General features: G+C 40.0%; 1 protein-coding gene across 4 annotated transcripts in view; it reads left to right on the forward strand.

Annotated features, from left to right (window-relative positions):
• The window catches only part of KL (klotho), a 78,788-nt gene that overhangs the window by 27,323 nt on the left and 35,333 nt on the right, over window positions 1–16,132 (forward strand). For 3 of the 4 annotated variants that reach the window (XM_073795042.1, XM_073795044.1, XM_019936421.3), the window contains exons 2-6: window positions 63–573; window positions 1,328–1,596; window positions 7,223–8,324; window positions 8,852–11,442; window positions 11,711–11,777. In XM_073795042.1, the coding sequence (XP_073651143.1) occupies window positions 63–573; window positions 1,328–1,596; window positions 7,223–8,324; window positions 8,852–9,189 (2,220 nt within the window). In that variant the 3' untranslated portion in view covers window positions 9,190–11,442; window positions 11,711–11,777. The remainder of the gene's footprint in view (window positions 1–62; window positions 574–1,327; window positions 1,597–7,222; window positions 8,325–8,851; window positions 11,443–11,710; window positions 11,778–16,132) is intronic. The other variant, XM_073795043.1, reaches the window with a different exon arrangement.

A 16,132-nucleotide genomic window follows, 5' to 3' on the forward strand; every position in this document is an offset into this window, starting at 1 on the left:
AATACATGTTGTATTTCTGCTCGCAATCAGAGATAAATTCACCGTGGTTTTTCTCTTTATAGGCTCACGCCAAGATCTGGCATCTCTACAATACTTCTTTCCGCCCCACTCAGGGAGGCCAGGTGTCCATTGCCCTGAGCTCCCACTGGATCAGTCCTCGAAGGATGACTGAACATAGCATCAAAGAATGTCAGAAATCTCTTGACTTTGTCCTAGGCTGGTTTGCCAAACCCGTATTTATTGATGGGGACTATCCTGAGAGCATGAAGAATAACCTTTCATCTCTTCTGCCTGATTTTACTGAATCTGAGAAAAAGTTCATCAAGGGAACAGCCGACTTTTTTGCTCTTTCCTTTGGACCAACCTTGAGTTTTCAACTGTTGGACCCTCAGATGAAGTTCCGTCAGTTGGAATCTCCCAGCCTGAGGCAACTCCTTTCCTGGATCGACCTTGAGTATAACCACCCTCAAATATTTATTGTGGAAAATGGCTGGTTTGTTTCAGGGACCACCAAGAGAGATGATGCCAAATATATGTATTACCTCAAAAAATTCATAATGGAAACCTTAAAAGGTAGGACTGTGGATAAAATCCTAATTTTCTGCCAGAATCCACTGGAAAAACAACCTTTAAGATGATCTTAATAAACTGTGTGAATTTATAGTTTTTAATCAGAATGTAGAAATTCATTTTGGCAATAGTAGGAATGCATTTATGTAACACCTTTCTCATTTGGGACCTTGAGGAACTTGAATTAATTTTTTAAACTCGTTTCATAAATGAGAAACTGGGTTATAATGTTTAAAATTACTAGACTTTCAGAGTTACTACTCTAGATTTTTTAGATTATATTAAAGATTAAGTAAATCCCAAGATATCTAGATCTCTGTACACATTTTTCAGTTCAGATTGCTTGTACTGAATAAAACACTTTTTATTAAAGAAAAAAAGGAATATCAGTATTTTCTGAAGAAAAGAGTAAGTAGTCCATGCCTTTGAAGACTTAATTCATTTACTGCATCAGGCACAAAGATAGGTGCTTAGGATAGAAAGTAGAACAAGATATCTTGGCCCAAAGGGCACCCACTAGAAATAAGGGAAATTCAGATAAAAACATATTGGAGATAAGCCTATCTGTGAAGACATTTAGTAATATTTGTAGAGTTATCTAGGTTCTCTTAGAGCCTTTCATCAGTGAGAAGGGTCATCAGTTTACCAAACAATAAGCATTATACTTACTGAAGTAGTAAAATCCTCAAATGCTCTTGAATCATGAGACGAGTGCCCATCACAGGGTCATGTTGCTCTTGTCCTCTTTCCTTTGCAGCCATCAGGCTGGACGGGGTGGATGTCATCGGGTACACCGCGTGGTCCCTCATGGATGGCTTCGAGTGGCACAGAGGCTACAGCATCAGACGTGGACTCTTCTACGTCGACTTTCTAAGCCAGGATAAGAAGTTGTTGCCGAAGTCTTCAGCCTTGTTCTACCAGAAGCTGATAGAGAAAAATGGCTTCCCTCCTTTACCTGAAAATCAACCCCTAGAAGGGACATTTCCCTGTGACTTTGCTTGGGGAATTGTTGACAACTACATTCAAGTAAGTCAGCTGACAAAACCAATCCGCAGTCTCACCAAGCCCTATCACTAGTAAGTAGTACTTCCTTATTAGGTTGTCATGGCACATTGTCCATTCCTCAGGCCAAACACGGTTCCTTAGTGAGCACGTTAAAGGCACGCTGCACTCTTCTCTCCAAAAATCTTCCTAGCTTCATCTTGCACTTTAAATCAGCTCCAAGGGGAACAGATTAAAAATATATCCATCTTTAAGATCTGATAGGATAGTGAAAGATAAAACAGTCTCTTTTAATACCATGGTTTTCAACCCCTTTTAAAGTAGTTGTTCTTCCATAAACAAGATATAAAACAGAATTCCACATTATCTGAGATCTTGGTGGAGCTGCTGAGATTGAAGCAGGAGCATTAGGCAGAGCCCTCCTGAGGCATAACTGTGGAACCCCCAAGCTTGTGGAAATAGCTCCAGAAAGAAAAACACTTGCTCTGTGATTCACTGATCGGAATCCCATTTCTAGCAACAGTTTTTGAATTGCAGTGGTAATGAAGTTCTTCAAAATGGTCAACCAATATTTATTGAGCATCTGCTGTGTAGTTAGCCCTCAATATTATTTTTAATTTTTCCAAGTTTAAAAGAATCTGTTTTCTAGAGTTTGATTGAATACTTTAGCGAGCACTTTTTGGATGCTTAGTGTTAATTGCTGGGGGGAGGGGACCTGGTTGAGGGGAGTACACACTAAGATGAGTAAGATACGACCCCTGCTTTCAAAGGAGTCTATTGAGGGAAAATGATGGGTCGCAAATAGTTTGACAGTGTGAACAGAGCATGGTGGTAAGTGAGCAGGGTGGGGAGGGAGTGGAGGTGTTGCTGAACAGAGTCTGTGTGTGCAAATAGAGACCAAGACGGAGACAAAGTTTGGTATCCACAGACAAGCAAAGGGTTTAGCATGTTGGGTGCTTCTAGCCAATTCACTGGTTCTGCTGGGGAGGAAAAATAACTTTTCCTCTACCCTTCTGAGTTCTTAACTGAGACCCCTGTAATAAGAGATAGATTAACATGAGAAGAACAAACAGAAGTTTATTAGTATGTTTACTTCATGTATACATGGGAGACGCTCTGAGAAAAATGAGTAACTCCCCAAGGTGGCTTAGAGTTCAGGCTTAAATACCATCTTAATAGGAAAAGGGGAAAAGTAAATGCTTTTTAGGAAAGATGAATGGGCCCTTAAAAGAATAGATGGGAGCTATGATAGTTTGTGACAAAGTTTGCCTGCATGTGATGTTGGCTTTGAATATCCTCTCCTGTGATAAATCTTCCGTGCTTGGTGAAACTCCCACAAAGGGATTTATGACAATCCTTTTGAGTTCCTTTTGGAGGATCTGTCTCTAGGCAGATAAGAGGAGTTCAGAGAAAGCCTTTCCCTTGCATTTGCTATTTTTCAAGTACCTGCAGCTCAAAATAATCAATATACTGAAGGGGCATTTTTGAGGTGGCATGCCCTGAACTTCTACAGTCATATTTGGGGACGGCATATTCTGTTACCTTTCAGTTCGAAAGAGGTGTTTGGAAGAACGCTTGGATCTGAGGGAAGGCCTTCTAGTTGAAATGGGTTGCTGTTGTTTTGGTAAATATGAAATTGAAATCTTTGATTTAAGGGAGAATAAATCAACACCTGGTGGTGCAGTGGTTAAGACTCCATGCTCCCAGGGGGCCCAGGTTCGATCCCTGGTCAGGGAACTAGGTCCCACATGCATGCCACAACTAAGAGTTCACCTGCCACAACTAAGATCCCATGCAACCAAATAAATAATTAAGAAAAAATTTTTTTTAAATCACCACCATCCTTAATACTTTTTTTGCCGAGTTGTATTATTCTTACATCTTATTCAGACCTCCAGTTAGTTTTAGGGACAGTCTCAACTTCAGTCCCTTCCTTACATTTAAAAGGCATCCAATGAGGACACAGGGAGTGGGAAGGGTAAGCTGGGACGAAGTGAGAGAGTGGCATGGACATATATACACTACCAAATGTAAAATAGATAGCTAGTGGGAAGCAGCCGCATAGCACAGGGAGATCAGCTCGGTGGTTTGTGGGCACCTAGAGGGCTGGGATAGGGAGGGTGGGAGGGAGACGCAAGAGGGAGGGGATATGGGGATATATGTGTATGTATAGCTGATTCACTTTGTGATACAGCAGAAACTAACACACCATTGTAAAGCAATTATACTCCAATAAAGATGTTAAAAAAAAAGAAAAGCATCCAAGGAACGCTGTGTTTGCAAGGATATCTGAGCCCAGTAGCTTGTCTTCCTGGCTCCGGGTTTTCCTCCCTCCTCCATCTCCCCTTCTCCCTCAGCCCACTGCTATTTGGAACCTCCCCATCCTAATTTCTCCTGCAGTGGGATCCACAGTGGGGGTTCAAGTAGGATCTGAAGCGGCAGAGGTGGTGCTAGTGATGGAGGAGGGAAGGAGGAAGGAAGGAAGCGGGGAAGGCCACTTCCTAGTGCATCCTGGTTGGTCCCTGGTCCTTTTTCTACCTCTTGACCTTCTTCTGAGCCTGCTTCTTGCTGGACCCTGGGACCCTAGTCACTGAGGGCTTGTGCTCTGTCCCATCTCTGACAGCAGCCCAGCCAGGGCTGGTAATTCCCAGCTTTGTCTTTTGAGGAGAGGAGGCTCCGCCAGCGTTTCTGTGCAGATGGTATGAACTCAGGGAGCAGTGGGGACATTTGTGGGGAGCCCTTTCACTCCTGCTTTGTTCCCATCCAGGGACTGTGTCTGCCTTGGGAACTGGTCAGTGGTGAGAATGTTTTAAGAGTACATCTTACTTCTTCCAGAGAGAAGAAGAACTCTGATCAGAGGCGACAAGTAAGGCAGGCAGCGAAGACGTAGGGAGATAGGGAGAGAATTCCTTTTTCTGCTCCCTAGAGGCAGTTGTTTAGACTTTGATTTAATGCCAGCCACCCATCAGCCCTGGAGCTTTGCCCTCGGGCTGCACAGCGCAGGGCCCCTGCTACCTTCACCTAGCCGAGCCGCCTGGCCCGCTCCCTGCTGACCCAGCCAGACACAGACCCTCTGCGGACCGCACTCCTCTAGAAGCTCTCTAGTGGGAAAAGGCTGCAACTGCTCTTTTATTCTTTCTGCTTTTCACCTGGAGCGTTTGTACTACTGTGGCGGCTCTCTTCCCAAGCTAATAACTTCCTAACTGACAAAGTAAAAACAAGTTTTTTGTTAGGACAGTTCTGATGAGTGTATGGGTAAGTTTTAATTTACAAGCAGGTCTCTATACTTTTAATGCATTAGAAGTGAATTTCATTTTTATTTTATTTTTTTTGTCGTTCAATCGATATTTATTAAGTACCTACCACTATGCTCAGACCAGGGAATAGTGAGACAAATACACTTAGGTGCCTACCTCCGTTCAAATACACAGGCTGGTAAGAAAAACAGCAAGACCCATCATGGTGTTTTTAGCTGGCAATACTTTTTTTTTTTTTAAACATCTTTATTGGAGTATAATTGCTTTACAATGGTGTGTTAGTTTCTGCTTTATAACAAAGTGAATCAGCTATACATATACATATGTTCCCATATCTCCTCCCTCTTGTGTCTCCCTCCCTCCCTCCCTATCCCACCCCTCTAGGTGGTCACAAAGCACCGAGCTGATCTCCCTGTGCTATGCGGCTGCTTCCCACTAGCTATCTATTTTACGTTTGGTAGTGTATATATGTCCATGCCACTCTCTCACTTCGTCCCAGCTTACCCTTCCCCCTCCCGGTGTCCTCAAGTCCATTCTCTACATATAAGTGAATCTCAAACCATTGAAATTTATCTTTTCACTCCTGGCTAGTGTTTCAAACTCCCAGTATGAATGAGGCATGCATTTCACCTGAAAAGCTTTAAAAATAACATCTCATTAACACCACCTGTCTGAAGTCTGATCTTAGGCTTGTTCACATGGATTGTCACTGTCCTTGGGCCTAATTTCCCAGCCAAGAGGTTTGTTTTCCCATAACCACTAATGCTCATAGCTCATAAATACAAAACCTGCTATGTACTGGGGACGTAGAGCTTTTTTAACATTGGCCACTGTTAGGGAAACATTTCTTCCGTAATATACTGAATACCTATATTATAACCTTCTGAAAGGTTCAACTTTTTCTTTTTTTTTTATTAAGAAATAAGTCAGTACATCAGTGGAGATTATATAGAATTTTGCCTAAACACCCATTTATAAATGTCCTGTATTTTTAAGAAATAGGGTATAAATAGAAATTATACCCTAGTCTCTCATGTTTGTTTTCAGATGGACTGAATAAAAGCTGTTGTTCTGGAACAATTATGATAGAAAAGTTACGAATTTTGTCAACTCAAGCTCTAAAAATAATCCAAATAATTCCTTCAAGCTATGAACACTTTCACTTCCAAAGAGTATACAAATATTTTCTCTTGCAAAGCTGAGGAAACATGATTTGTGGGTGCATCACAGTGGAAAAATACTTCTGACAGCATTCCCACAGCATTAGAGGAAATGCATGTGTGGGTGATCTACAAGGGACAATTCTCCAGAAAAAGCAATTTCCCTCTGACACGCTGTATTTTATTACTTTCCTTTATAAGCACAGCACTGACCCCTCTAGAGAAACAGAAGCTCATTTGCAACAGGCCTGAAAAATGCAAGGAAACCTCTGCTAGAGATTCAAAACCAGAGTTTGACCCCAGCTTTTATATAGAGGGTCAAACTGAGGAACCAATTCTAACTGGATTATTTCTGAGGAGAAAACTGGCTTTGGTGGCGGGTCCTTGGGATGAACTTTCAGTTTCCATTCCTGCCATGGTTGGCATGTGGAGGAAGGATTTTGTGATTTTGATTTTGCAATTTGTCCACTTTCCTAAATACATGTTTTCATTTTGAAGGCTTGTAAATCAGAGATTGAGAACCATTATTGTCATGATCGTCACAGAAAAATAATTTAGAAATTTTTAAAAAGGTATGTTAAAATATCCCATTATGGGTGGATGACAGAATTGTTTTCCACATTCTCTATCACTTTCTACCATCAGTCAGAATGAGTTTGCTAAATTCTGTTACGGACTCTAATGCCAATAAAAGGCAACCGTTATGCTTATTTTCCACGTCCTTCACCTAGAGCAAACCTCCATTTAGAACGTGATTTTAAGAAGCGCAATTTAATCTTAAATATCGTTTCATTTTCTGACTCTCACTCAGGTTTTAAGCTTTATCATTTTTTTGTCTAGTTTTTTTTAAATTTGAAAGCCTCGTATCATTAGTGATTTCTTACACTAAAAGAAAAATGTCCAAAATATTCTGCTTGCTTAACGCAGACCAGAGGCGTGTGAGGATTATTAATGTTTGTCATCTGAAGTGACCCCAAAAATTCAGATTTTTTTTTAACATTAAAGTAACAGTTCCAGAGTTACAGAGAACTATGGGAAAAACAAATGTGCACCCATCAAAGGGAAATATTTTCTTCTCCAAGAACTTCCTCTTTATGAAAAAATAGTTTAAAAATTCAGCTAGAAAGGTTTCTGATTTTACCTATTTCGCTGGCTGGTTTTGTCAAAAGAACTGCGTTGAACGACTTTCCAGGACCGTCCAGGTGAGGCTAACGGTTACTCTCCTCCTGCCAGGTGGACACCACTCTGTCTCAGTTTACCGACCCCAACGTTTACCTGTGGGATGTCCACCACAGTAAAAGGCTTATTAAGGTGGACGGGGTTGTGACCAAGAAGAGGAAATCCTACTGCGTTGACTTCGCCGCCATCCGGCCCCAGATCGCCTTACTCCGGGAAATGCACGTGTCGCATTTCCACTTTTCCCTGGACTGGGCGCTGATCCTGCCGCTGGGGAACCAGTCCCAGGTCAACCGCACGGTCCTGCGCTACTATCGCTGCATGGCCAGTGAGCTCGTGCGCGCCAACATCACGCCGGTGGTGGCCCTGTGGCGCCCCGCGGCCCCGCACCAGGGGCTGCCGCCACCCCTGGCCCGGCACGGCGCCTGGGAGAACCCTCATACCGCCCTGGCTTTTGCAGAGTACGCCAGCCTGTGCTTTCGAGACCTCGGCCACCACGTCAAGTTCTGGATCACCATGAACGAGCCGTCCACGCGGAACATGACGTATATCGCGGGGCACCACCTCCTGAAGGCCCACGCGTTGGCCTGGCGCGTGTACGATGAGAAGTTTAGGCGCTCTCAGAAGGGTAGAATATCCATAGCCCTGCAGGCGGATTGGATAGAACCGGCCTGCCCTCTCTCCCCGGAAGACCAAGAAGTGGCCGAGCGGGTTTTGCAATTTGACATTGGCTGGCTGGCCGAGCCCATTTTCGGCTCCGGGGATTATCCACGCGTGATGAGGGACTGGCTGAACCAGAGGAACAATTTCCTCCTGCCTTATTTCACTGACGAGGAAAAAAAGCTAATCCGGGGTTCCTTTGACTTTTTGGCTTTAAGCCATTACACCACCATCCTTGTAGACTGGGAAAAAGAAGATCCAGTAAAATATAATGATTACCTGGCGGTGCAAGAAATGACTGACATCACCTGGCTCAACTCCCCAAGTCAGGTGGCCGTGGTGCCCTGGGGGTTACGCAAGGTACTGAATTGGCTGAAGTCCAAGTACGGAGACCTCCCCATGTATATAATCTCCAACGGCATCGACGATGATCCGCACGCAGCCGAAGACAATCTGAGGGTGTATTACATGAAGAATTACATAAACGAAGCTCTGAAAGGTAAGGAGCCCCCGAAACAGCGGTCTCTTGAGGGTTAAGTCACCTGAGAGCCTGATACCTGATAGAAACTCTCAAACATACACACACTATCACCTGCAGAGAAAGTGCTATCTATTCCTTGACACACTGAAAAAGTCCAAGTGCTAGCTAGTATTTTCCCCAGGGATAAAGGAGTTTGGCTAAAAGAGGAAGATGGAATATCCCTCGCACCTACTCTGGGTGGAATAAACCCTGGACTATCTTGTCCTCCATGTAAGATGGCTTCACAGCAGTCTTGACTGCTTCACGTACTTAAAGATTTAACCCAGGTGCATCCTAGTAGGCTTAATTATGTAAAGCCTACTATGTTAAATGTATTTACCTCTTTGTCTTCGGATATAAGAAGCCTTTTCTGATTAAATCTAATTAAATCTGAAGCTTTATTAAATGGTATTGACATTTTTGCTGATATGCCAGGGCTATGTAAAAGCAAAGTGTTGTGTGCAAAATATTTTCATAACTTTTCTCCTGTCCTTTTGTTTTTCTAGCCTATGTATTGGATGGTATCAATCTTTGTGGATACTTTGCTTATTCATTTAATGATCACACAGCTCCGAAGTTTGGCCTGTATCGTTATGCTGCAAATCAGTTTGAGCCCAAACCATCCATGAAACATTACAGGAAAATTATTGACAACAATGGCTTCCCAGGTCCCAAAACCCTGGGAAGATTTTGTCCAGAAGAATTCACCCTGTGTACAGAGTGCAGCTTTTTTCATACCCGAAAGTCTTTACTGGCTTTCATAGCTTTTCTATTTTTTGCTTTTATTATTTCTCTTTCTCTTATTTTTTACTACTCTAAGAGAGGCAGAAGAAGTTACAAATAGTCTTGATATTTTTCTCATTCATTTATTTGAAATAATTGTACACACACAGCAGCTGTTAACCATTTGTACTTCTCAGTGTTGTGAAACTGTAGATTTTATATATCTGACTTCTAGAAGACCTTTTTGTAGCATTTGACAGAGCTTTTGAAATGAGCATAAGTGATTGTAAAATACTGAATAATGTGAATAGTGCCTGGATTTGTTCTTTTTGGCAGGGGGGTGTTAAAAAAATACTGACAGGGGCTGTCATTTCTGCAGCACATTCTATAACAGAAGCATGAGAAATGGGAACCATTCTGTAACATTTTTACAGAAATTGAATGACAAAATTAAGAATATTTTTTGTCTGTGCCCATTGCTATATGCAGTGTTTATCTTGAAGTCATATTGCAAGTATTGGAATCAAAAGTTAAGTCCCAAGTAACCATATCTTAACTGCCATGATATGCCTAACGGTCTCTGCTGAGCCAAGTTTCCCTTGAAAAAGAAGATGGCAGAATATAGAACAGATGACAAAGGGCCCTCGGCTGGAATGTTCCTTTTAAAGCAGTGTTTCTATAAAATACTGTTATATTAATTTACATATCTGGTTAATGATAGGCTTAGCAGAACAAATGACAGAACTTTATATTTTATGTAAGTATAAAATATATTTTTTTATATTTCGAGGCACTCTCTAAACCCCAGGTCCTTGAGGGCTTTGTGTCCCTGTCGAGGGCCTGCACACATGGACTTTCACTAAATGTGTGCAGAAAAATATGCATGAATTATGCAATATTAGGCCCTTAGAGAAGCATAAACCGACTGTGAAATGCATTATACTGCAGTGGCTGGAGGGGGAGGAAAGGAGGAAAAAGTACTTGTTATGAGCAACATTGTGATTAATTTTATTATAAACTCTTTTGTTTAGAGCAGACCTTGGAATGAATGAGGTGACCTTTTCTGAGAGAATAAGAACGAAATAATAACTTATTTTATGAGGAGTGACTCCACTTTCTGTTCTTTAGAATATGCCAAAATTTCTTTGAATTGAGTCTTAAAAATTCTTAGTAGGTTCAAAAGCATTTGGTCTAATAACGCTGGAAGATTTGTTTCTGTAATTGCTGAGGTCCATTTTATATTTTTGCTGCTACTTCTGTGGAGCTAGCTTCGAATGAGTTTTGCTTCGAACTTTTATACAGAAACATGCTATGGATTTTTAGAAAGGGCTAATTAGATCTTATCCTTTAAAGCCCCTTAAATAAGTCTTGCTGATTTTCAGACAGGGAAGTCTGTTGCACTGGAGTTGGGGATTATCCTAATGTTTGTTTTATAGATAAGCCAAAATTATATCAGGCAAGATAAATGAATATCATGTCTGGCATAACTAATCTTGCTGACACAGGGTTCTAGTGAATAAAAAAAAAACTGTACTGTATCATGTATCATCTTTAGAGGTGGTACGATTTTTTTCCATGAAAGATAAGCTTTTGGTGGTACTCTTAAAAATTAGACTTATTGTTAAAATTGCAAACTAGAGAATAATAGTTTATTTTATGTATATATTTTTCTGATTATAATAGTAATATATGCTCATTGTAAAAAACTTAAAAACACAGAAACTGTATATAAAGAAAAAAATAACCTGTAATTTCACCACCTTGAGGTAGCCACTATTAACATAGCGTATGTATTTTATTTTACATAGCGTCAGATCATATTGTAAATAGTTATGTGTCTTTATTAATTTTCATTGTGTGCATTTCCTTTGTCAGTCTTCAAAGGCATGATTTTTGATAGCTGTAGAGTAATTCCACTATATGAATTTATCACAACTTATTTAATGATTCCTATTTGTTGGACTAGTTTCTTATTGTTAATTACCGTTAAATAATGGATTTTATTTAAAAATAATTTTCTTGCTACAGCATTTAATTTCCTTGAGTGTGGAGAGAAGCAGTTCTGTCCCTTGATAAAGAATTGTAATAAATCTGCCTGAAACTTTTTCTTACATCACCAAATAACTAGATAAATTTCTTAATTATTTTGTTCTTTTGGGTTGATTAAACCACCTAGAATATGATCTGAGTGGTGAAGAAAGGGATCCGAAAGCAGGAGTGAAGTTCGAGGCTGGAAGACGGTAGGGGTGGGGAGGGTGCTCCAAGCTAATCCCTATGGTTGAGCTGAGAGGGAGTTTCAGACACTGAAAGAGACAGGAGGCGCCAAAGAACCAATGAGAAATGACACTTCAGCATCATTCAGCAAAGTTATCAGGTGAGCATCACGCTAACTTTGAGTCCCCGTAGACCTTAGGGGGAGGTCGGTGGCTCACCCCAAGCGGGAAGGGGGAGTGGGCGGGGCGCCGCTCAGATGAGGCTGGGAACCCGGAGGCAGCAGAAGGTGCTAGAAGGGCTTTCTGGTCCATCGGGGATGGAATCCTCATTTCTTAACTGGCTTCTCAGGGCATTACTTCTTCTATTGATGCTTTACTTTCATGAATTCTGAGTTTTTCACCATGTTACATATATGTTTTAAAATATAGAGACCATTCCCTTGGAAGTCCTACATCTCAATACCTTTTGGGGCCAGCTGTGCAGCGGCATTAAGTGGTAAGCCGTGGTCCCCAAGGCCTCTGGGCTAATTTCTGCCACATTTCTGTTTGCTCTACATTCCAGGTTCCTTCCTTTGAACGTGGGGTTGGGGAGTGAGAGGGGGAGGAGAGGTGTGGTGGGTCATGCACTTATGCCCCATTCATTTTGCTTTAGTTTGGAAGGATGGTTTTTCATATTCATTTAAGGATATTTTTCATTTTATTTTTGGACTTCCACAGATAGTGATTAGAATCTACTAATGCCTCGGAGACATTTCTTTTTATTATTTATTATAATGCCATCCAACAGAGATATAATGCTAGCCACATATTTTAAATTTTCTAGTAGTCACATTAAAAAAATAAAAGGCATAGAAAATAAAGCTTGATACTATACAGTATTTTATTTTCCCCAACATATCCAAAATATTATAATTTCAATATGCAGTCAATATAAAAATGATTGAGAGTTTTACATACTTTTTTGGGCTACTAAGTCTTAGAAATCTGGTGTGTGTTTTACACAAAGCGCACATCTTGTGCTCAATTTGGACTGTATACTGTAAGTAGCTACATGTGGGCAATGGCTACTCCATTGGATAGTAAAGGTCTATAAAGAGAGACTTGCTCTGCTACGTAAATTAGCTGCATTATTCAGCTATCCAAAGTATTTAATGAATTACAAGAATAAACATTTTTTTTCCAACAATCTTCTGAGGTCTAAAATCCAAAGAAATTATTGGCATGTAAATTTACCATTAAACTAAAACTACTGATTAAAACAAATATTTTAAAGACTTTTGTGGATGGAAGAATTCTGCAATTCTGAACATTGTAATTCAGGTGCTGGAATTAAACTGATTTTCTTTTTACATAGTCTATAATCCAGTCTTTTCTCTAATTCAACTTGCCCCTTTCTGAATTAATAGAGCAATTACTATATTGTTCTATAGCATCTCCATTTAATATTTATTTATTTATTTACTTTTTCCATTTTAACATCTTTATTGGAGTATAATTGCTTTACAATGGTATGTTAGTTTCAGCTTCACAACAAAATGAATCAGTTATATATATACATATGTTCCCATATCTCTTCCCGCTTGCGTCTCCCTCCCTCCCACCCCTCCAGGCGGTCACAAGGCACCGAGCTGATCTCCCTGTGCTATGCGGCTGCTTCCCACTAGTTATTTACCTTACGTTTGGTAGTGTATATATGTCCATGCCTCTTTCTCACTTTGTCACCGTTTACCCTTCCCCCTCCCCATAGCCTCAAGTCCATCCTCTAGTAGGTCTGTGTCTTTATTCCTGTTTCACCCCTAGGTTTTTCATGACATTTTTTTTTCTTAAATTCCATATATATGTGTTAGCATACGGTATTTGTCTCTCTCTTTCTGACTTACTTCACTCTGTATGACAGACTCTAGGTCTATCCACCTCATTACAAATAGCTCAATTTCGTTTCTTTTTATGGCTGAGTAATATTCCATTGTATATATATGCCACATCTTCTTTATCCATTCATCCGATGATGGACACTTAGGTTGTTTCCATCTCTGGGCTATTGTAAATAGAGCTGCAATGAACATTTTGGTACATGACTCTTTTTGAATTATGGTTTTCTCAGGGTATATGCCCAGTAGTGGGATTGCTGGGTCATATGGTAGTTCTATTTGTAGTTTTTTAAGGAAGCTCCATACTGTTCTCCATAGTGGCTGTATCAATTTACATTCCCACCAACAGTGTAAGAGGGTTCCCTTTTCTCCACACCCTCTCCAGCATTTATTGTTTCTAGATTTTTTGATGATGGCCATTCTGACTGGTGTGAGATGATATGTCATTGTAGTTTTGATTTGCATTTCTCTAATGATTAGTGATGTTGAGCATTCTATCACGTGCTTGTTGGCAATCTGTATGTCTTCTTTGGAGAAATGTCTATTTAGGTCTTCTGCCCATTTTTGGATTGGGTTGTTTGTTTTTTTGTTATTAAGCTGCATGAGCTGCTTATAAATTTCGGAGATTAATCCTTTGTCAGTTGCTTCATTTGCAAATATTTTCTCCCATTCTGGGGGTTGTCTTTTGGTCTTCTTTATGGTTTCCTTTGCTGCACAAAAGCTTTTAAGTTTCATTAGGTCCCATTTGTTTACTTTTGTTTTTATTTCCATTTCTCTAGGAGGTGGGTCAAAAAGGACCTTGCTGTGATTTATGTCATAGAGTGTCCTGCCTATGTTTTCCTCTAAGAGTTTGATAGTTTCTGGCCTTACATTTAGGTCTTTAATCCATTTTGAGCTTATTTTTGTGTATGGTGTTAGGGAGTGATCTAATCTCATACTTTTACATGTAGCTGTCCAGTTTTCCCAGCACCACTTATTGAAGAGGCTGTCCTTTCTCCACTGTACATTCCTGCCTCCTTTATCAAAGATAAGGTGACCATATGTGCGTGGGTTTATCTCTGGGCTTTCTATCCTGTTCCATTGATCTATATTTCTGTTTTTGTGCCAGTACCATACTGTCTTGATTACTGTAGCTTTGTAGTATAGTCTGAAGTCAGGAAGCCTGATTCCTCCAGCTCCGTTTTTCGTTCTCAAGATTGCTTTGGCTATTCGGGGTCTTTTGTGTTTCCATACAAATTGTGAAATTTTTTGTTCTAGTTCTGTGAAAAATGCCAGTGGTAGTTTGATAGGGATTGCATTGAATCTGTAGATTGCTTTGGGTAGTAGAGTCATTTTCATAATGTTGATTCTTCCAATCCAAGAACATGGTATATCTCTCCATCTGTTTGTATCATCTTTAATTTCTTTCATCAGTGTCTTACAATTTTCTGCATACAGGTCTTTTGTCTCCTTAGGTAGGTTTATTCCTAGATATTTTATTCTTTTTGTTGCAATGGTAAATGGGAGTGTTTTCTTGATTTCACTTATAGATTTTTCATCCTTAGTGTATAGGAATCCAGAGATTTCTGTGCATTAATTTTGTATCCTGCTACTTTACCAAATTCATTGATTAGCTCTAGTAGTTTTCTGGTAGCATCTTTAGGATTCTCTATGTATACTATCATGTCATCTGCAAACAGTGACAGGTTTACTACTTCTTTTCCGATTTGGATTCCTTTTATTTCCTTTTCTTCTCTGATTGCTGTGGCTAAAACTTCCAAAACTATGTTGAATAAGAGTGGTGAGAGTAGGCAACCTTGTCTTGTTCCTGATCTTAGTGGAAATGCTTTCAGTTTTTCACCATTGAGGACAATGTTGGCTGTGGGTTTGTCATATATGGCCTTTATTATGGTGAGGAAAGTTCCCTCTATGCCTACTTTCTGGAGGGTTTTTATCATAAATGAGTGTTGAATTTTGTCGAAAGCTTTCTCTGCATCTATTGAGATGATCATATGGTTTTTCTCCTTCAATTTGTTAATATGGTGTATCACGTTGATTGATTTGCGTATATTGAAGAATCCTTGCATTCCTGGAATAAACCCCACTTGATCATGGTGTATGATCCGTTTAATGTGCTGTTGGATTCTGTTTGCTAGTATTTTGTTGAGGATTTTTGCATCTATGTTCATCAGTGATATTGGCCTGTAGTTTTCTTTCTTTGTGACATCCTTGTCTGGTTTTCAGGGTGATGGTGGCCTCGTAGAATGAGTTGAGGAGTGTTCCTCCGTCTGCTATATTTTGGAAGAGTTTGAGAAGGACAGATGTTAGCTCTTCTCTAAATGTTTGATAGAATTTGCCTGTGAAGCCATCTGGTCCTGGGCTTTTGCTTGTTGGAAGATTTTTAATCACAGTTTCAATTTCAGTGCTTATGATTGGTCTGTTCATATTTTCTATTTCTTCTTGATTCAGTCTTGGCAGGTTGTGCCTTTAAAGAATTTGTCCATTTCTTCCAGGTTGTCCATTTTATTGGCATAGAGTTGCTTGTAGTAATCTCTCATGATCTTTTGTATTTCTGCAGTGTCAGTTGTTACTTCTCCTTTTTCATTTCTAATTCTATTGATTTGAGTCTTCTCCCTTTTTTTCTTGATGATTCTGGCTAATGGTTTATCAATTTTGTTTATCCTTTCAAAGAACCAGCTTTTAGTTTTATTGATCTTTGCTATCATTTCCTTCATTTCTTTTTCATTTATTTCTGATCTGATTTTTATGATTTCTTTCCTTCTGCTAACTTTGGGGTTTTTTTGTTCTTCTTTCTCTAGTTGCTTTAGGTGCAAGGTTAGGTTGTTTATTCGAGATGTTTCCTGCTTCTTAAGGTAGGATTGTATTGCTATAAACTTTCCTCTTAGAACTGCTTTTGCTGCATCCCATAGATTTTGAGTCGTCATGTCTCCATTGTCATTTGTTTCTAGGTATTTTTTGATTTCCTCTTTGATTTCTTCAG

Source organism: Tursiops truncatus, chromosome 18, assembly GCF_011762595.2.
Source record: "Tursiops truncatus isolate mTurTru1 chromosome 18, mTurTru1.mat.Y, whole genome shotgun sequence".
Taxonomy (NCBI): domain Eukaryota; kingdom Metazoa; phylum Chordata; class Mammalia; order Artiodactyla; family Delphinidae; genus Tursiops; species Tursiops truncatus.